The following is a 21,842-nucleotide window of genomic DNA, read 5'->3' as shown; positions in this document are numbered from 1 at the left end:
AATCAGAGGAAAGAAATACAAAGGAATGTGAACTCTCAGGCAGGAATGCTCACGGCAAATAAATACCAATGGATAAAGAATAACCATCAAAATGTTCCTAAATGAATAACTGTGTAGCCACAGCCCAAGAAAATTAATATCTTAGAGGCAGTATAGCATAGTGGTCCTGGCTGGGTTTGAATCGCCCGAAGTCTCAGTTTTCTTATCTTTAAAATGGGGATGTTAGCATCCCCCCTTAAAGTGTGGTTGGGAAAACTAAATCAGGTAATACATATAAATAAAGCATTTAGTTCAGTAGGTGGCATGGGGCCAATGTCCCAAAATATTAGACTGTATAATTTCTTATAGGGGCCGGTGATAGAATAGTGACCAAGTAGGGCCTACACATAGATGCCTGCCTGTTCATAACTAAACCACATGTATGAAACGATGGTCACTCTGCTGTGCACATGGTGCCCTAATGTGTCTACATACAGCTTTCATTGTATTGTATTGCATTGTATTGTATTGTATTGTATTGTATTGTATTTTGGTAGGACTGGGGATTGAACTCAGGTACTTGTGCTTGCTAGGCAGGTGTTCTACCACTTGAGTCACTCCACCAGCCCATTTTTCTTTAGGTATTTTTTTTAATAGGGTCTCATTTTATGCCTAGGCCAGTCTGGATGTCAGTCTTCCTATTTGTGCTTCCCCAGGTAGATGGGATGACAGACACGTGCCACTTCACCAGTCATTGGTTGAGATGGGGATTTGCCAACTTTTTGTCTGGGCTGGTCTTGAATTATCATCCTCCCAATCTCTACCTCTCAAGTAGCTGGGGTGACAGACTTGAACCTCCACATACAGCTTTAGATTTCATTTTTTAAAATTTACTCTTGATCCACTAAATTTATTGCATAGCTCACAAATGGGTTGCAATCCATACTTTAATCTGCCTTAGACCAACTGAGTTGAAGGCTTCATTGAACTCAGGCAGAGTCCATTTGATAAGGAGTCTTCCCAGCTTTCCTGGACTTGTTTTTGATCTCTTACCTTTAGCATGTGCCATTGCTGTTCTGTGATGGTAGGTTTTCCCAGCATTCTGAACTCAAGTGCATATTTTGAGGCTGCTCTAATAAGAGAATGAGGTCTGTGGCCAACTTCAGCAACTCTCTTTTTTCTCCATCATTATTCATCTCTCAGTTGGGGACTAGCTCATAACCCAGTCTCTCGTGTGAACTTAAGTTTTATGGGTGGAGATATTGGAGTTGATCCACTTCTTCCTGCTAGGTGTTCACCACAGAAACTGATGCTACAAGTCTTTTTAGCTAATGTGGATCAAGGTGCAGACTCATATCCTAGAGGCTCTGGAACACTGACTCAATCTCTATCCATCCTTGGAATCTCTGGCCATAGTGGTTTACATCTGAGTGCTGCTTTTCCTGCCCATATGTCAGGAGTTCTGTGCATTCAAGGAGATTAATATATTATCACAGGCATCCTTCCTAATGAGAACGTCAACTTAGAGCCTGAGATTAAAAAAAAATGAGTCATTGGTTACCGCTCATCAGACTTTGGATGGCCCTAGAGAAAAAGATACCAGACTAGAAAGAACTTGAATTTGGATAGAGCTTTAAACTTTTGTCACATCTGCGACTACCTCAGCTCATTCCCATAAAGGGAGAAAGGATGGGAGATTATGCTTGTCTTATAGGTAGCAAAATTGACTTCCCAAGGCCATCTTGGACAGTGATCTTGGATCTCCTGTCTTACATGTTGCATTCCAATAGTAACAGGTTATCTTACATCCCGGTGGCTTATTATGGCTCTTCAGACACCATCATGTGTACTCTTTCAGCTTCTTATCATGTTGCATTAATCAACTTTCTGTTACTATAATGACCATCTGAGATGATCAACTTATAAAGAGAAAAGGGACATTTTGACTCACAGTTTGGAGGTGTCAGCCCATGGTCAGTTGACCCTGTTGTTTTGGTCCTGTTCCCGGCACATCATGGCAAGGAATGTGTGACAGAGCAAAGCTGCTCAACTTGTGGCCATAGCCAGAAGCTGAAAAAGAGTGAGGAGAGGGATGAGGCTCCACCATCCCCCTCAGGGGCACATCCCCAATGGCCCAAAGACCTCCCACTAGGCCCCACCCCTTAAAATTTCCACCACCTCCCAAGACCACCAAGGGAAGTCCAAGCCTCTAATACATGAGCTTTTGGGGGACATTCCAGATCCAAACTATGTCATATGTATAGGCAATTTCTTTTTCCATTTTACAGATGAACAAGGTTCAGAGAGGTTAAGGGACTTACCCAAAGTCATACAGCTTATGCCTGGCAGAGCAGGAAAGAGTGTGAGTCTTCTGGTGCTCCCCTGAATTCTTTTGTGCCTAGCTTCTGAGCAACAACCCTTGGCCAGAATCAGTCATGTGGGCTCTTTCAGCAGCCTCTGTTCAGAGCTCTTAACAGACAAGTTCACAGTGATCAGAGAGGTGTGTGGGGAGACCCAGATCTTAAAGTCAAGTTAGCCTGCAGCTGTCCTAATTCAAACAGATGATAGAGTAGTAAATAGAATCTGAGTTCAAATCCCAGTTTAATCCTTATTGACTGTGCTCCTCAGCTAGTTGCATGTCCTCTCTGAGTCTCACTTTAATTCATTCATTCAACAAAAATTTGTATGAAAGTACCTCCATTAAGCAGTTATTGTTATCTGAAGTACCTACATTAAGGCCACATTTCTCAGGTGGGAATAATAACAGTGTTGTTAGGCAGAATCAAGAAAATTTATGTAAGCAAACCACATGGCCCAGTGCCCAGCAAGGAAAGAAGATCAATAAGCATTTGAAGATTCTGACTTTGGAGCAGAAAGACTGCCCTGCCTTGGGGTTCTGTCAGTCCCCCACTAGAAGAAGCTGGGTCCTAGTGGCACTGAGAACAATTGTCTAAATGTACATAAAATATTGAATGTTATAGCATGCATGCACACCCATGGATGTAGGCAAGGATGTGAGGAAATCCCTCGGGCTTTAAAAATGAATCCCTTTTTACCTACTTTAGAGAGAACAAAGTGGCAAAATCACAACTGAGTAACTCTAGGCAGGAGGGAGAGGACTGTGAGCTACAGCATCACCAGGGCGCCCTGTCTGCAGCCTGGCACACAAGTCCCATCAGACGCATCCCTGGACCTCCAGGACTGGTTTGTAAAAAAGGGTCTGGGGGCACATCTTTGAGAGCTAGGAAGGAGAGCAGTCACAGAGAGGGACTTGGCGAAGTTTGTGTCAACTTTGCCAAAAATGCCAGGCTCTTTTCCCTCATTATGGCCTTAATCTTTTGTAATCAGATAGCACAGTGATTAGGAGAATATGCCCTGGGGATGGAGAAGGCATGTGTTTGAATCCTCATTCTGGTACTTAGCAGCATGTGACTTTGGGTGCTTTGATTACCTAATCTTGCTAGGACCCAGAGCTCTTAAAATCTGTGAAATGAATATAAAAAGATCTACCGCTTATAGGTTTGCTGAGGATTAAATGAGGTGATATATGCAAACTTCCTGCTGTGTTTATTCTATTAGATTTCATTGTGCATTGTGTATGATGGTGCATACTTCTGGGCTCAACCGCCAGTAATGCATCTATGGTAAGCTAGTATGGTGCCTGGCTCTAGGGATAAAAGGACGGACCAAACCAGCCACAATTCTGGCCATCATGAAGCCTATTGTGTAGTAAGACAGGCAATGAGGAATGTCGTGTTAACAAATGTTTGAGAGGAAAAGAATGTGACTCTGACTTCAGAAGAGAAGAAAGGCTTCCCGGAGGAAGTGCTCTTTGCATCAAGGTAGGTGAAACACGTCCTAGCTGGAAGATCTGAAGGTGAATATTCAGTCTTTGCAGGCCACACAGTCTCTGTTGCAACTCCACATAGAGTAAATGAAGTCCATCACAGACTATGCATAAATAGTGTGGCTGTGTGCCAATAAAACTTTATTTCTAGAAACAGGCAGTGGGACGGATTTGGCCCATAGGCCATGGGTAGGGGTCAAGGGAGCCACTTGGCAGGGAAAGTTCCAGACGAGGAATAACATGTATGAAGACTCTGGCAGGACAGAGCTTCTTGCACTTGAAACCAGAAAGAAGGCAGGTATGACTAGAGCAAATTTTGAGAGATGAGAGTGGCAAGTGGGCAGAGAATAGGCCTCATGGGGCCTTATAGGCTGTAGTAAGGATTTTTGTCTCTGTCCCTAAACCAAAATGAGAAAGAAAAAAACAAAAAACAGGGTCTCTATGCCGAGGTTGGTGTGGTTATAGGGGAGACTTTGGAGTGAGGGCTGGCTGTGACCGTGGGAAGAACACAACAGAAAGGCCCAGAACAGATTCTAGTCCCTAAAAGGTCAGTGGAAACGTGGAGGAGGGCAGAGCCTGGGGAGGGTTCTAGGAAATTAAATGACTCCCTTAGGATCACCTAGCCTGGTCTGGTCTGGTCAACTAGTGCCAGGTCTCCTGACTCCATGTGACACACTGCCAATTCTGGCATGAAGCAGCAGGGCACACCTATGGTTGGAGCTCCTAGACAAGCACTTCTCATAGTGACCAGTTTGCTCATGGTGACCTGAGACAACATGGCAGACCAGATAGAGGGGTCTAATGTAATTCAATTGCACTGTCATCACCTTGCAAAGGGCTATGGGTAACTCCTATCAAAGCCATCTACTACAGGCCCCATAACTCCACTAGTCCTCTGTTTAAGCTTTACTTCCAACCAGTTCTTTAAGTTTGGTCCCTGGTGCTCCACCCATGGGTGTTAAACACAGCTCCTGGAAGGACAGAAGCTCAAAGGCAACTGTCCTGCCAGAAGTAAGAAGCTTTTCTCACAGCTCCCAGTGAGAAAAGAAACAAATACTATGAAAAGTAGACAGATGAACTTAGAGAGGCCCAGAAGTGCAAGCAAGTGGTTCTGCCCATTTATAGTAACCCTGGGGGCAGCATTAGATCACAACACAGTGCAGTAAAAGGCTTTTTAATGATAACACTACACATAAAGGTAAAGATACCCACTCTGTTTAAGAGGACAGAGGAACATATAGTTCCCTTAGAAAGGATTTTTGGAAAGAATACTTTTGAATACGTAATTACAATCCCCAAAATTTAGTGCTTAAAGGAGCAAAGTGACTATTAATTTATGTAGCTCTGTGTCCTCTGGGGATGCTAGGTAGATGATACTTTTTATGTGTAAGCACATTCTGGGCCAGTTATATTACCTAAGTTTTCATCTCTCACTAAGTACTCCTATCAGAAAATGTTCTAATAGCATTTGAATCGGGAGTTAGAAGGACTACACATTTGCTTTAAATATCATGATCTCAACGAGGCATCACATTGGCCTTGTATTGCATCTTATGTTTTCTACTTATCTGCTCTGGGACTTGGATAAATTATTAATTTGTCTGTCTGGACTTGACTTTCTTTACTGATAAGGTGGGGTGACAATGAGATGAGTATTCACAAACTTGTAGTGCTCAGCCCAGAACCTGTTTGTGCAGGCTTGCCCCAGCTAGCAAGAGCCCCTTCCACCTGTCTTCCCAGCTTGGTGCTCTGTAACATCATGTAGGCTATGGTGGGAGTGTTTATACCATAGAAATTGGCAGATGCTATAAATCAGGGCTTCTTTTCCCAAGAGGGCCAGTTTTAAAACATTTCCTGGCTCAGAGAGGTGGGTACTCAATCACTATTAATCTCCACACCCAATCAGTTCCCTGTGATCCTGTCTGTCGTCTGAGTTTCTCTTTCTACCCTGCTGTAATCCAGCCAGCATCAGAATCACCTGGAGTGCTTGCCATAACACAGATTGTTGGACTCTACCCCTGGAGTTTCTGATTTGGTCTCTTTGATGTGGAGCTGGAGAATTTGCTTTTCTAATGATGATATTGATTGTCTGGAAACCAAACTTGTGGAGCTGGAGAATTTGCTTTTCTAATGATGATATTGATTGTCTGGAAACCAAACTTGAAGACACTGGCCTAATCTGTCTAATAAAATAAGTCCTCAGTGTGGAGCCCTTGGTAGAACACAGAAGAGACCACCTGCGTCTCAGATAATGGTGCTATAATGAGCACTGACATAGTACACACACCATCTCATTTAACAGTCTTAAGAACCCTCAGAGGCAATAATTACTATTTGACTCCCTATCTTGCAGATGGAGGAAACAGGATCAGAGGGATTCAGTAAGTTACGTGACGTCACACAACTCATAGCAGAGAAGCCAGGTTAAAGCTCAGGTTCTCCAACTCTGGGGCCATTGCCTGGGTGGTACAGCTTGTACAATGCTTAAAGGTGAATACAGGTGGAAATCCAACCCTGAGCTATGCATGCTGGGACCATATCAGCACAGCATGGTGATTTTTTCTTACTTGACTAAAATGCTGCAGAGGTCAGTGGTGGTCCTGTCCAAAGGCGTGCTCTCCCCTCCTTCCTTCACTGCAACCCCAAGAGCCTCTACACCCATGGAAAGCCAAAGTAAGTGGTAGAGAGACAAAAGTCCAGAGAGTGCCAAGTAGATACATTATCTGTAGCAAGCTCAAGCCTGCACATGGGGGCCTGTGGGAACTGCTTAAAAAGCAGCTGTTCCTACAGGAAGTTTTGGAGGCAGGAGTCAGCGGGGTAGAGCGAGGGGATTTGGCTGCAGGCAGAGGCATACCATTTACTGTGATGAGAAAGCTGTGTCTCTTGCCCACCACTGGCACATGTGTGGCTTCAAAGGTGCCCAGTGGGTGGGGCAATTAGCCTGTATCCCAGGGCATCTGGCACTGTCTCTCCCCTTCCTTCCCACTGCCTTTCTGCAATTAGATTGTGCTGGGTAATAGCTGCCAAACCGCTTTGTTGGATCTGATGAGTTTATTAATTTCTTGAGGGCTAATAGGAGGGTGGGTGGGAGATTCATTTTCAAAATGGAGCTTGGAGGCTAATTAGTCTCTTTGCCAGGTCCCCAGAGGTGAGTACTGGGAGGGTGTGTTGCTCAGGCTGTCAAGTCTGGCTCTGGATAAATCGTTTCTATCCTTAGCTTTCATAGGAACCTGGCTCCTTGCTTGAATAAGACCCTCGTAGAGCAGGTAGTCAGTGAGAACTGAATCCCTTGACAACATCGGAGGTGGGAAGGGGAGCAGTGGGAACTGAGGTCTTACCAGCCCTGCTGATGTGCAGCATAGGCTTAGGGAGACAAACAGAACCCTAAGAAATCCTGTCTGAAACATTCAGATGCTGACATCCAGTCCAATTGTTTTTTGTATTCCTTCTGTCCAAGTACAGCCCTTCTCAGCCTAGGAGCCCCAGGGGCCAGTTCGACCCATTTTGAAGGCAGGGAAACTGAGCCTGCACTAGAATAATTCCTCCTGTCTTTGTGGAGTGCCAAGAGCAAAAAGAAAGTTGTGAGTCTGGAGTTCATACTGGATGGTAGAGGCCCCTTGAAGCCACTTCCTGGTTACCCTGACTTGCTACTTAGCATCCCCTCCCTAAGACAGCAACAGGGTCAGGAAAGATACAGATTCAGGAGTTAGTTCTGGATTCAAGCTTGTGTCACACCTACTATCTAGGTGACCTTAGGTCAGCCATTAAATCTCTCTGAGATGCAGTTTCTTCATAAATAAAATAGAAACATCATAAGTACTCAAAGGGTGATGGGAGAATTTGGAGGTGATAGAACCATGTATTGGCACAACAGGTGTCCAGTAACTATTATTCAGTTCTCCTTCATTTGGAAATATGACAGCACATCTCTCATCCCCCTGCAATCCCTACGCCCTGCAGAAAGGAGGAGGAAGAAGCTCAGATGACACGTAGACTTGCTGGTCCCTTTGAGAGACAATAGTTGCTCCAGAGGCCAGAGGAGGGCTGGGCTGCCTGTGCCTGGCAAACAAGAGTAATCCACTGATAGGAGATGGTGGCTTTCTAAGGCCAAGTACAGAGCAAGGTGCTGGGACTGAGCATAGATAAGGCTGGCCTTTTGTCATGAGCCACATGAGCTGGTGGTGGACATACACAAAGCGTGCAAGAGAACTCTGGAAAGTTCCGACAGGAGGGCTGTGTGGGCTTCTATGGAAGATTTATCTGCAATTAGGAGCCCAGGGCTCAAAGTTCAGGCCTCTCTGCTGATGGGCTGTGTGACCTCAGAAAACTTGGTGTGGATGGGGGATCTCTAATTTCGGCCTCAGTTTCTTTACTTGTAAAATGGGGATTGCTATTTGGATATGATTAAGACACTGCTCGCAAACTGAAAATGAACAAAAGCGTGTACAGAACCATCCTTCCCTTGCAGAAATGGAGAGAGTTGCTTCCCCCACCCCTCCAGGTGGCATCCTTGGAAAGGCTTGGATAATCTCCCTTGGAGACCATAAGGCTCCTACCTGGACCTGAAGACCCACAGAGCTTTCAGCTGGTGGCCCAATGTCCTGGGTCACCTGCCTTCTGCATGCTCTACCCTTTTCAGACCATGAAGGCAGATTGCTGGTTCCTGCTTGCTGTGATCTTAAACCCTCTCACGCCATGGGGTGAGGGTGGGGGCCAAGGATGAGCCATGGCTTTATTGTTGGAGCTTCTAGAAAAGAACCCAGAACCCAGCTCTGGGGAATTGAGCCATATGGCACCTGTGGGACTCAGATTTTTCCAGAGAAGCTGTTGCTGGTGTCTGGAGACGCCTGGTAGAGGCAGCCATGTGCATCTCACTGGGCTTTTAGCCAGCTGTCAGCTGTCTCTCCTGGCTGCCCATCTCAAATACTCAGCAACAGAAATGATTGGTCAGGGACTCTGGCTAGTAGAATTATATTGGGATTCTATATATGTTTATTTATCTATTTTATGTATTACATATTTCTGTTTTATTCACACATAACATATATTTAAGCAATGTGAACTTAGGTATGTTCTAAAAAGAGTTCCATTGGATAATTTTTTTTTATCTAAAGAATCCATTGCCTTTGAAGTTAGTCTTAGGTAGCTTTGTAGCATATGGAGCAAATTGTAGATACTTTTTCCCCTAGAGATCTTCAAGACAATGTAATAGTCCACACTAATGCGTTTTGTACTTAAAAATTGGTGAAGATGACTAGAAACTGTAGCTCATGCCTTAATTCCAGCTACTTGGAAGGCAGAGACTGGGAAGATTGTGTTTTGAGGTCAGCCTGGGCAAAAAGTTAGCAAGACCCCATTTCAACACATAATCCAGGCCCTGATGCCCTGCACCTGTCATGCCAGCTACATGGGAGGCATAAGTGGGAAGATCTCAGTCCAGGTCAGCTTGGGCAAAAACACACAAGACCCTATCTGAAAAATAATTAAAGCAAAAAGAGCTGGGGGTGTGGCTCAAGTAGTAGAACACCTGCCAAGCAAGTGGAAGGAGCCTGAATTCAAATCCTAGTACTGCAAAAACAATGGTTAAGAGGATAGATCTCATGTTAAGTGTTTTTACCACCATAAGATAAAATACAAAGCAATAAAAAGAAAAAAAAAACAGTAGGGAAGTAGAAAGAAGAGAGCATTTCTTGGGGGCCAGGTCAATCCAGCCACACATTAACTCCAAGAAGTTTTTATTATTATTCCCTTTTGGCCGATGAGGTCACATGCCCAGGGAAGCTCTGAAACTTTTCTGAGGTTGCACCATGAGATCTGTGCTCCTGGGTCTGGGTACAATGTCAGACCTCCACCTACATAATCTGTCAGCTCAGAGAAGAAGGAAGGGGAGCATTACTGACCCCAGTTACAGAAAACTGAGGCTCTGGAGGACTTCAGTAGCTTGTCTAAATCCTCACAGTGAGCAAGAGACTCCACCAGGATGAGAGCATGGGTCCTCCCTCATTCATTCATCCATCCATATATTTAGTCATTCAGCAAACATGCATTAAAGGCCTAGTTTATGCTAATTCCCTCCAGTCTACCAAGTTCTGATTCTCATCTAGATAATCAGGTTTATCAAAGGCAAGCACTGTGACTCAACCCTGCCTGAAAATAATTCGATTCTCCATGTCTCATTCCCTTCCTGAGCCATATTCCATTCCTTGTTTACTTTTTCCATTTTTTCTGCCATCTCTCCCAAGTCTTCACTCCTTTCTTCCCTTACCTTAGCAGCTCTCCTGTTTCCTCAAGCCCCAAACCCTGTGTAAATCCCCGTCCAGATCCAGCCTGCTGTTCCATACTTAACACCACTCCGTCCCGTGGCTTATGCACAGAAGGGGACTGGCCTCTGCTGCTACAGGCTGAGTGGCCCTGGCTCCTCTTTTCCCATGTCTTCCAGTCCCTCTCCCATTGGTCTCCCCAGATTGGCCAGTGGCACGTGGCAGAGGGCCTCAGCATGGACAGCCGTCTCTATGCCTCCAACATCTCGGACAGCCTCTTCAACACCACTCTGGTTGTCACCACCATCCTGGTAAGCGGGGGTCTTCTGAGCCTCCCAGCTGCAGCTCCCCAAAGGGGCCACCTCCTGGAGCTGAGAGCTCACAGGCTTCCCAGTGAACAGAAGATGGGAGTGCTAATCACAGTAACAGGGCCAATTTGTGACAGTGTAATTGTGCTCAAGTTGCTGTTTCATATGGAAATGATATCTGATGAGCTCCTGAGCAGCTGGAGAAGAGGGGTGGGGGGGGGGGATGTCCACAGCTTTTGGATGCTTCCATCAGGGGACCCTGGTGGCCAAGACCCCAGGAAAGGGACCTTCCAACACAGGTGAGAGAAGGTGGATCCAGCCCACTGGGTTGGCCCCTGCTCTTTCCCAGCAGTCTCCATTGCTTGGTGCCTGCTGTGTACACAATGAGACCCTCACCTCCTACAACCCCAAGTGGACATTTGAATGTCTGTGGTTTTATATGGCCTCCTCTTTTCACTTCCCCACAGGAACCATCTGCCTTTATATTTGGCACAGTTCTATTCATTGATTACTAAGTCCACAAGTCCACCTCCCATCCCCGCCCCCTGCCATGTGCCAGGCACTGTGCTCTCTCATGGAGACCAAAGATGAATAAGAGGCAGTCTCTTTTTCCCAAGAGGTTTTCATTTAGCAGATGGGATAAGTCAAGTACGTATGCAACCAAGGTGTTAGTTGTCTGCCTGTCCCGAAGGCCTCATGTTTTAAAAGATTTGTCTATTAAGCCAACTATGTATATTCAGCAATAGTTTGTTCATCTCCTTTTGAACTAATCAAAAGTGTATTTCCCCACCTAGCACAGCATCTCTTCAGCAGGAGAAAACCAGTGTTGTCACACTGATACCATTTTAATTCAAAGCAGAGATGAAACAGGGTTGGTCTGCTCAGTCTCCTCCCACTAAATGTGCAAGGTCTGCAAATGTGTCCATTTCTCACAGGCTTTTGAGATAATAAAAAGAGCTCAGGGACCTCCATTGTGACCTTCGTGAACACCTAGGGCCCAGGAACCCTGAGCTGGGATTATTGATCTACTGTAAACAGCATGGGATGAAACCAGGAAAGAGACACAAACCTAGAGCCATGGGCTGTGGGAGGTACAGGGAGAAAGGCTCCATCCTAGGCAGATGTCAGCAAAGCCTGAAGAAGGAACATATAAGATGGACCCTGAATGAGACGGGTGATTATGGAAGGGAATGAATAAAGGAGGGCATTGGCATTTAGGAAATGCTAAAAATACAGGTTTTCCCCGGAGGATGAGTATTGTTAGGGAAAGGGAGACGCAAAAGTCAGAAAAATAGGACCTGATGCTTAGGAAGTTGAATGCCAGGTGTTCCGTTTCCCCGTCTTTCAGTAGGAGATGGGTAGCTGAGTGTTTTCACTCATTTATTCAATGAATATTTATTATACCCTACTATATGTGTGGCCCTGTTCCAGATGCTCTGGGTATATCATTTGAGCCAAACACAAAAATCCCTGCTGATAAGGAGCTTCCCTTCCAGTGGGAAGTACATGTGAGGCAGGCAATAAAAGGTCAACACAGGTTGAACCTGCCTTATCCAGATGCTTGTAACTTGAAGTGTTGCTGATTGTGGATTTTTTCAGGTTTTGGACTTTATAGTTTGAGCAGACCTAATCCAAAGATCACAAGTCCAAAACACTTGAGTGTCATGTCAGCACTCAAAAAGTTTTAGATTTTGTAGCATTTCAGGTTTGGGATCTTCAGGATAAGGGTGCCTAACCTAGAGTCAAACAAATTAGATGGTGGAGAGGCTGAGGGACAAGACAGAGCTGTGTGAGTGTGGCAGAGGATGTGCAGATTCGGGCAGAGTGGACAGTTAGAGTGAAGCACAGAGACAGAAGCCCTAGCTCCTAGAGTTTCAGTCTCCCCCATCCCAGCCCCAATCTTATCTCATCTGAACAGTGTGAAATGCCAGGACGATAGGAGAATGGTAGTATCTTCTGTCCCAATCCCAGCTGAGAGCTGAGCACAGCCTGGCTGAGCCAAGTCGGGGGAGGGAACACAACATATATAGGGTGACTGCTGGGACCTCTTTCTGGCTGTCTTTGAAAAACTCCTGTCCCCTTATATCTGCCTTACAGCCAGTACCCTAATCCAGACCCAGGAAGGACCCTCTGCCTAGTGATTTCCTTACAAGATCCCCTCTCACTTGCTCTGTCTGCCACCCTACCCTCCCAACTACAATCAGAATTGTCCTGTCATTTCCTTTCTGCTGTCCCTTAGCTTGGGCCATCAACACCTCACAATCAGGCCTGGCCTTGCCTTATCTGCTTGTTCTCCATCACTTTGGGGTCCGGCAGTGCTGGACTGCCCAGAGTCTCCTCACTGCATCATGCTTCTGCCTGCCTTTGCACACGCTATGTCCTGCCCTTCCCTCAATTCCTGGCTACAGCTTGAAGTCTCCTCTTAATCTAACCACTGCCTTCATGGTCTGGCCCTTTCTGCACCCCTCTGATGTGGCACATCTCCTCCTAGAGGTTGTTGTTTAAATCTCTGCCTCCCCTTCTAGAATGAGAGCTCCTCAAAGACCAGAGTATCAGGAACACAATAGCTCCAATGACGGTGAAGGGATTCCTTTCCATGGAATTGGAAGAGGAAATTTTAAGGAAGTCCTTGAAAGCCAAAAGGTTTGGGAAGGGGATGAGAGACTTGCTGGGTTGCACTTCCTGCCTCTCAGAGTCTGAAGTCTAACTGTGCCTGGGGCTTCGACATAGATCCACAGCCACACCAAGACCACAGGGTAGTGTTTTCCAGTCTGAGAAAGTTTGATCTGTGTGTGTGTGCATGTGTGTGTGTACCCATGCCTGCACACATGGGAGTTCATGAGGAATGGGGGTGCTGACAGGACACTCCTGTGGAAGGTGACATCTAATAACATGGTGAGTACAAGGCAAACCCAAAATCAAGATCAGTTCTTTGCTTGTTCACATGTGTCTGAGACTGCTGATCTGAATCAAACTCTTGTCAGGAATGATGATCTTAATTCAGTCCCTTGGCGACCATTTGTGGGTTTTCCTGGCACATGGTAATCCTGCCTAGTTTATCCCTTAAAACTCAGCACATATCCATGTTGTCTCTCACTCCTGTCAGGTTCTCTTGGGATGTGTGAATGATTTATTGGTTAATACCAGCAAACACATAGGATTAGCTGCAGCTCCCCTGCCCTGAGTTCCTTTCCCGTTTGCCCATGCTAAACATTTTCTTCGTTCCTGTCAGTGCTCACCTCCTGCATCTTCCAAAGTGCCAGTGAACCCCAGCCATGCTTTACTTTGGCTTCCAACACATCTCCTCCCTCCGAGATCAGCCTTGTATGTCCATGATTTAGTGAGTATATTGGAGGGAGAATTAGGATGACTGACGATATCCTGGTTCTGGGATGGAAGCCCAGTCCTTGAGGCCATTCTGGCCATTTTCATCATGCTACAGCAAGGGCTTAATCCTACAGCCTTGTGTGGTACCAGAGAAGGGGAAGACGCTGTCCCATCCCTGCTTACACTGCACCTTGCAACCACACAGCCTCAAGCATAGGTGCTAGAGGAAGCACTGGTTGATCCTGTGGTCCTGGACTTAGCACAGGGAGAGTTCTGAGAAGCAGGTTAGCGTAGGAGGAAATGTGACTTCAAGGACAGAGATGAGTTAGGTTAGAGAGAAGACAGGAAGGGAGAGGATGTGGGGCGGGGAGAAGCCCTCGAGCTGAGGATGGCATGTATGGAAGGCAGAGAGACTAGTCCATCTCATTGCCATGACAGTGGACTTGACCACAAATCAAATCACATCACCTTCAACTTGGAGCTCACACCTCTAATACGCCTGTTCTTTGCCACTCATCGCTCTCCCACTTCATCATGCTCACAAAACTGCTCTCTCCATCCCACTCCCGCTGTGACCGCTAGTCCATCTGGCCATCTCCTCCAGCATAGAAGCCCTGCCTGCTTGAGTTCCGCAACTCAGCACTGCAGCATTCCCTCTGCTTCTAGTATCTCCACCACAATGCTCAGCCATCTCCTGTGGAACTATTTCCCCACATGTCCTCCTGCTGCGTCTTGTGTGACGTACAGTCACCTCATCCTGCCATCGAGGCCCATGCTGACCCTGGTTCACCTTTCTAAATCTCTTCTCCCACACAACACATGGGCCAACTAGACTGGAGGATCCATCTTCTCCTGAGTGGGACAGAGCTGGAATTATGCCCCACTTAGGCCTTTCTGCTACCCATAATGGGCCCCACTCCTGCCCCTTCCATTTGTCAATGTGCTGCCGTCTCTGGAGCCAGTATGGACCCCACTCCTCTGTGGAACTGTCTCTGGACATTTTCAGCACAGGGGCTCACCCTCTCCCCACTGCCCTCTGCCTTGGGTTGCCATTGTTCGTGTGCATGTTTTTGTTCATATATATACTTTAGAATGATTTTACTTTGTTGAATTTTGACATATTTGATAGTGAACTATTTTTATTATAGCTGCTAATATATATTAATTGTATATATTAATGGGTTTCACTGTGACATTTCCATACACACACATCTTGCTTTGATCATATACATTCTCCCAACTACTCTCTCTTGCCCTCCCTTTCCCATAGTTTACTTTTCTTTTTTCTTTTTTTTCATTGTCTACGTATGACAGTAAACATGTGGTACTTGTCTTTCTGTGTCTGGTTTATTTCACTTAATATGATAATCCAGCTTCATCCCCTTTCCTGCAAATAACATGATTTCATTGTTTATGACTGAATAATAATCGATTGTGTTAATAGACCACATTTTTCTTTCTCCATTCATCATATGCAACTTCTTACCTAGACTGCTACATTGTAAGCATATAAGAGATACTCCTTGTATCACTTATATTTCTCAGCAATAGGTCTGTGTGGAATAAGCAAAAGAAAAACAAATAAGATAGAAAGGGGTAGAAGGAGGGTAGGGCCAAATGATGACCTTTAACAGTGTGGAGGGACTTCACCTTGAGTGGGAGCCATCTGTGTTCCTGATAGGAGAAGCCCCTTGAAGGAGCACTTTGAGGAGTGGCTCAGAGGAGGGGAGCTCATCACCACCTCCAAGGTAGTTCATTACCCAAGCAATGTCCCCCTACACCATCTCATCCCGGGACTTCCTGTTCCCTGCCCTCCCCATCCTGTGTGGCTGAGATACCAGGGCTAAGATGAGAATGACAGCTGCCCAGTTTTGCTGCAGGAAAACCCATATTTAATGCTGAAGGGGAACCACCAGGAGATGGAGGGCAATGACCGCTACGAGGGCTTCTGCGTGGACATGCTGAAGGAGCTGGCTGAGATCCTCCGTTTCAACTACAAGATCCGCCTGGTTGGTGACGGTGTGTACGGTGTGCCCGAGGCCAATGGCACCTGGACCGGCATGGTCGGGGAGCTGATTGCTCGGGTAAGGACAGGATGGGTGCTCTTCACTTGCTGGTGTGTGAGAGACTGATGGAAGGGCGTAAAGTTGTGCTGTGTGCTTGTGAACCCTTTTGCCCAGTCAATCATCCATTCCAGAAACCTTGACTGAGTTGGCAGGGAGCCAGGCATTGGTGGGTTTTGATGAATAAAACAGTGATCTCTGCCCCGTGGTTCTCCCAGTCTGGCGCTGGAATGAGTCATAGATGTTTTGACTCATTAACATGGATTTGGGGGTTAGGGTCTATTTTTGGATAATTCAGGTGGGATTTTTGTTGTTGTTGTTATTATCGTTGTTCTGATGATTGTATTGCTCACAGACACCCAGGCCTGGAGAGAGTAAAACACACCCACCTCAGTTGACTTTGATGCCTGAGAGATACTGCCAAAGGAAGTGTGGTAAATAACAGGGAGAAAGGGTTGAACTGTCAGGAGAGACGGTCACAGTGGTGCTTATGTTGTTCCTTCATGGATTGTCTTCCCATCACCCATGTCCTTTTATAGACTGAGGGCCAAGGTATACTGTAAATTTTCAGGGTAAATGTGGAGAGTTGGTTAAAATGCAGGTGAGCATTATAGCATGTCAATCTTCTGTTAGGTTAGAGCAAGGGTATAGAAAGCTCTTCCAGGAGAAAATCTCTTGTTTTCTTTGTACACACCATTAACAGCTGTAAGAAATAATTAAATCATTGCTAATTGACTACCTGTGATTCTACAACTGGGTTTTAATGACCAGGATAGATGATGAGGATTCAATGCAGAGATCACTGATGTTGGTTCTTAGTGTGATCTTGAAACTGTCCCTTTTCCTTGCTTTTCAAGGGTGGAAGGAGTTTCTACAGCTTTCCAGATATGTCAATGTGGAAGGTGTTTTCCACACAATGTCTCCGATCCCCTAAATATACCTTTTTGCCACTTGTCCCTACTTCACACATGAATAACCTGAGCTCAGTGAGCTTCATGACTTGTTCAGAGACCCACTGCCTGAGACAGAGCTAGGACTTAAAGTCAGATCCCTTTGTAATAGCGAGTAGCATAATGATATTTCAATCAACCTCAGGTTATTTATTGATGGTGGCCACATAAGATCATATCACCTAGTGATGTCGTAGCTCTCTTAGTTTGTATAAGTATTCTGTGATGTCTGCACCTTGATGAAATTGCCTAGCAACTCATTTCTCAGACTGCAATATGGCTTTAGTCCTTTACATGCACCAACTTGGAATATAAGATAAAAATTTTAAATCCCAGTCTTGGAGAATACAAATAGTACTCGAGGTGTTCAATAAGAGTTGATGACTGCATTGTGAGAGTTCTATGTAGGTGAGAACTATGGAAGAGATGTTGAGTAGCTGAGGAGGAAAGGAGCTCTGGCAGTGTAGACGGTGTTTGCAGTGAACCAGGGTGGGGGGAAGAACCAGCCTCATTTAGGGAATTGTGAAGCACCCAGAGGGTGGAGTCCAAAGTGAACTTGTCTGGAAGAGAGGCCTTGCTTGCAGACAGAGGCTGGTGAATGGAGGACTGACTGATGAGTCAACAGAAGGCCTGGGGAGCCTGGGAGGAATAACCCAAGGGGTGGGAGAGGTTGAGTGAAGGCTTCAGCAGGGGCTCCTGCAGTCTTTGAGACTCAAACTACCCTGTGATGATGCACAAGCTTTGCAAAAAAGGGATTTGCTGCCTTTCTATGCAGTCCCAGACCCCCACTCCTGCAACGTTCATGTTGAGATTTCTCTGCAAAGGCTCAACCCAGCAGTTAATCTACAGCCAGCTGAAATTCCAGGCCTTTTCCTTACCTCTCATCACTATCCTCGGTCACCTTGAGCCCAGTTCTTCAGCCCCCTCGGGTGGCCTGGTACCTGGCATGGTGACTTCAGGGATGGCAGAGTCAGTGCACAGCCATCTCTTTATTAGCCCCCTAATGAGCTGTGACATGGACTGGCAGGAGAAGAAGAAGAGCTGGCGACTCAAGGACATGCAGCTACATACTAAGTGACATGGGCAATCAGACAGGCTCTTAAAATTCACTCCAGCTTGTCTTCTAGTAAAAACACTACTGCGTTGATCTCATCAAAACTTAGAGACACAGTTTAATCAACCAATTAGCCCATTAACTCAATAACTATTTATTGAACACTTTCCAATCTTGTAGACTTTGAAAATGAGTGGGAACAAAATAAACATGGACTCTACCCTAACGGATCCTCCAGACTAGGAGGTAAAACAGATAGTAACCAATGATCAGATTTGTATATAACTTTGAACTATGATTAGTACAAGGAGTTATAAGGGAGCAGGGTCCCATCTGGAGAGTTGGGAGGGTAGGACTACCCCGGGGAGAAGTTTGTACTGCTTCTAAAGAATGGGCCAGAGCTACCTGGGCAAGAAGGAAAGAGCCTTTCAGAGGAAAGCTGCCTGACTGACTCTGGGGGTGGTCCTGGGCAGGAGTGGGTAATGCTGAGACTCTACCTTCACCAGGTTTGAAGCTTTGATATATCTGCCAAGATGCTCCCCTAGGATTATAGTAGTTTTAAGTCTAGATATATCTTCTAGGACCTAGAGGCTATAACAGCAGAGGGTCCCCCATGAATGTATACATTGGGCAAGACCTTAGAGGTCATCATGTCTAAATCTGTCCATTATACAGATAAAGAAATGGAGGCTCAGAGAGGTTAAGTAACCTGACATAGTTTGCACATCTAGTAAATCCAGAGCCAGCATTTAAGCCTAGTCTGTCTGACTTGAGTAGTCATGATTTGAGAGAGCACAAATCCTGATGTTAGATAGATTTGTCAGTGAACATTTCAATACATCCACTTCCTAGCTATGTGCTCTTGGGAAAGTTATTCTACCCTTTCCACCTGTCCCTTCATGGCTCCAGGGTTCATTTGCAAAGAACTTTCTATAGAGTTAATGCTGGGCACCATTGGCTCATGCCTGTAATCACAGCTACTTGGAAGCTGAGGTGACAGTTTGATACCAGCCCAGGCAAAATCTCAACCAATAGCTGAACATGGTGGTACACACCTGCCATCCCAGCTATAGGGGAAGTTGAGATAGGGAGGATGGTGGTTCAAGTCCAGCCAAGGCTAAAAGTTTCTAAGACTGCATCTCAAGAGAAAAAAGTTGGGCGTGGTGGTGCATGTCTGTTGTCCCACTACAGTGAGAGTATTTGACATATAAGAAGTATGAGAGTTGTCTTAGGCCAGGCTCCCTGGAAAACAGAGGCCAAGACCAAAGTTTCCATGTTAAGGCAGAGAGTGTAATTTCAAGGAAGCAGAAGTGAGGGGTCTGGGGAGAATGGCAGGAAGGGGACACAGCACATGCCAGGAAGTGTATTAGCATCCACAAGCACAGCTGGTTGCCTGGTCTGCAGACAAGATGAAATTACTGCTCAGTAAATAATGCACAGCCAGGAGGGTGACACATGCCTCTGGAGTGCCATCTCCCACTGGCTGAAGTCCATGCCACAGGGCATCACTTCTCCCACTCTCCTAGACTGTGCACCAGGATGCTGTGCCACAGAGAAGTTAGATCCCAAGGCAACAGTGGCAGGGCTCCAGACACAGGGCACATCCTGTGGGCTGATCCAGTGAGTGGTGTGAACCGTGGGCAGGCAGTCTGCAATTGGACTGGGCCAGGTTAGCAAAGGTCCCACATGTCCTCTCATCTCAGTAGCCTCTGGAAGTCTCAGGACCAGAGGCTCTGGGTACATGGTGTAAGGAGCAGGCAAAGCAGCAACAACAGCCGGCCAGGTGCTGGCAAGCCATACAGGTGGAACCCTGATGGCATGGTCCTGGCCACCAAGGGAGCAGTGTACACTGCTGACCTCCTTCCAGGGAGGAAAGAAGCTGCCCTTTGTGGATTCCTGCAAGTGCAGTTGGTGCCAACCTGCTATTCTGGAGGGTCACTGGGAACATTGAGAGCAAATCCTCCTGGGTGAGCAAACCCAGTGATGAGCACAAGCAGGTGTGGCTGAGGAGGGACTGTTCCTATGCCTTTTTGGACACACCGGGCTGTCTCTCAGTGTCCGTTTTCCTGTTTGAGGAAGATGTGTTCCAATGCAAAGAATGAAACTAAGCTGATTGTCATAAACCATGGTTTGCATCACAACAGAACAAACCTGAGGTTTCTTCTTGGGGGTTCAGGATTCTGAGCCAGATTCTCTGTGCCAGGCCTCAGAGTTGTCCTGCAGGCATGGGTGGCAACTCAGAGTTCCCACTCATGCAGTCCATGTGGAACTTGGAGGAAGTGAAGGAGCAAGTAAGGGATGAGGTGCTGGGGTGTGCACTGACAGGGCTGCCCTCCATGACTTCCTGGGCAAAGAGCGAGGTCAAGACAGCTGAAACCACAGCAGCAGGGAGGAAGGCCTGGTGCCAAGGGGACCACCAATGAGGGGCCTCGGGCTCGCTGTGGAATCTCTGTCTTTGGAGAGTGAAGAGGATAGCAACTTCCTCTGTGTCTGCATGACCTGGAGGAAGGACAGAAGCACTGGGTCCTGTCCAGTAACAGTCCTAGAGCCTCTGTCCGTTAACACCTGCTTACCCAGGTGGAGGATGTGACACATGGCACATTAGTTATAGAGTAGCATTCAAGCACGTTTCCTGTGTATGTGTGAAAATCGACAGAGCGTGGTTTTCGGTGTGAATTCCACTAGGAGGGAAGTGTAGGTGGAACTAAAGCAAGTGGATTCAAATGATCGGGGCTGGGTGGGCAGCCTCTCCCCCAAGGGCTGAATCACAGCAGGGGTAGTGGGGATGGTTGTTTGGCAGGCTTCAGGTTTGGATTCTTTTTGTCCCAGTCAGCTGCATTTCAATCCTCGGGCCCTGCTAGAGAGAAGGGCGAGCCCGTTCAGGAGAGAGAGCCCCCATCCAGCTTCACGGTTCAGAACAAAGCACCCTGTTGACATTCAGCTCCATGTTGGCCGAATGGCACGTTGAGGTTCAAAGAGAAAAGGGCTTTGAGAGGCTTAGATTCAAGGCTCATAAGCCTTGAACATCAAATAGCTTTTACCAATGACATTTTGACGTATTACGTGTAAATGAAGCTGAAATACCTCATTCCATTTCCTCTCCTGGGAAGGGAATTTGCCAGTTATCCTGGGGGGAGGGGGGAACCAGGGGTGGCTTTCCATGGCCTCAGTCCATTGGGAAGGTTGTTCAGAGACATTTTCTTGAGCTTAAAAAAAAAAAATTCAACTTGTCCCCTGGGATCACTTTTCACCTTGAAGCCATAGAGTATTTTAACTGCAAACAGGTCATAGAATTCTATTCAGCATTCTTTAAAATAAAGAAACTGAACAAGGGGCCAAAACTGAGTACTCAACTCTTTCCCCGTGTGACAGCCATGTTGGGGGTGGGGTGGGGCTTTACTTTCCTCATGAAGGCTTTGTTTCTGCATTTACTCAAATCAAGAAGAGTTAGGCTTCAATTATAATTGGGTGATTTATTTAACCATCAAAATGCCTACTTTCTGATAAGCACTGTTTAAATGTGAGGAACTGCCTGGAAGGAGTTCACAGAGACAGGCAGGTAAGTCAGAAGTGTATATAGTGTGTCACATGCTATATTAATAATAGTTATAATGATAATAATAATTATAATAGCTAACATTTATTAAGTATTTCCTATGGGCCAGGCACTACTGTGAGTACTTGACTATGTTAAGCAAATCCTCACAATGGCCAGATGTCTTAGAGAAGGAAACTAAGTCAAAAAGTAGTTGAGATACCTGTTCAAAGTCATGTGCATAGTGTGTGGCAGCAATAGGTCTGGCAGAAGTATGGGATCAGGGAGGGACTCAGAGAGGAAACAATTGAGCAGAGTATAGTAGCCACCCCTTATCTGCAGTTTCACTTTTTGTGGTTTTCGTTACCCATGGTAAACCATGGTTTGAAAATCATTTAAGTGGAAAATTCCGTAAGTAAACAATTCCATAAGTTTTAAATCATGTGCCATTCAGGTAGCACAATCCTTCTCCATCCCACCCATGACATGAATTATTCTTTGGTCCAGTGTATCCATACT

The 21,842-nt window shown here is 46.0% G+C and overlaps 1 protein-coding gene across 7 annotated transcripts in view; it reads left to right on the top strand.

The window, feature by feature from the left end:
• Grik4 (glutamate ionotropic receptor kainate type subunit 4) overlaps positions 1-21,842 on the top strand; it is a 422,725-nt gene that overhangs the window by 339,094 nt on the left and 61,789 nt on the right. For 4 of the 7 annotated variants that reach the window (XM_074066525.1, XM_074066522.1, XM_074066523.1 and 1 more), the window contains 2 exons: positions 10,290-10,397; positions 15,602-15,805. The exons of 1 other annotated variant lie outside the window; for it this stretch is intronic. In XM_074066525.1, the coding sequence (XP_073922626.1) occupies positions 10,290-10,397; positions 15,602-15,805 (312 nt within the window). The remainder of the gene's footprint in view (positions 1-10,289; positions 10,398-15,601; positions 15,806-21,842) is intronic. 2 more of the 7 variants (XM_074066526.1, XM_074066527.1) reach the window with 2 other exon arrangements.

This window comes from Castor canadensis, chromosome 2 (genome assembly GCF_047511655.1).
Source record: "Castor canadensis chromosome 2, mCasCan1.hap1v2, whole genome shotgun sequence".
NCBI classification, from domain to species: domain Eukaryota; kingdom Metazoa; phylum Chordata; class Mammalia; order Rodentia; family Castoridae; genus Castor; species Castor canadensis.
This window is presented reverse-complemented; position numbering and strand designations above follow the sequence as displayed.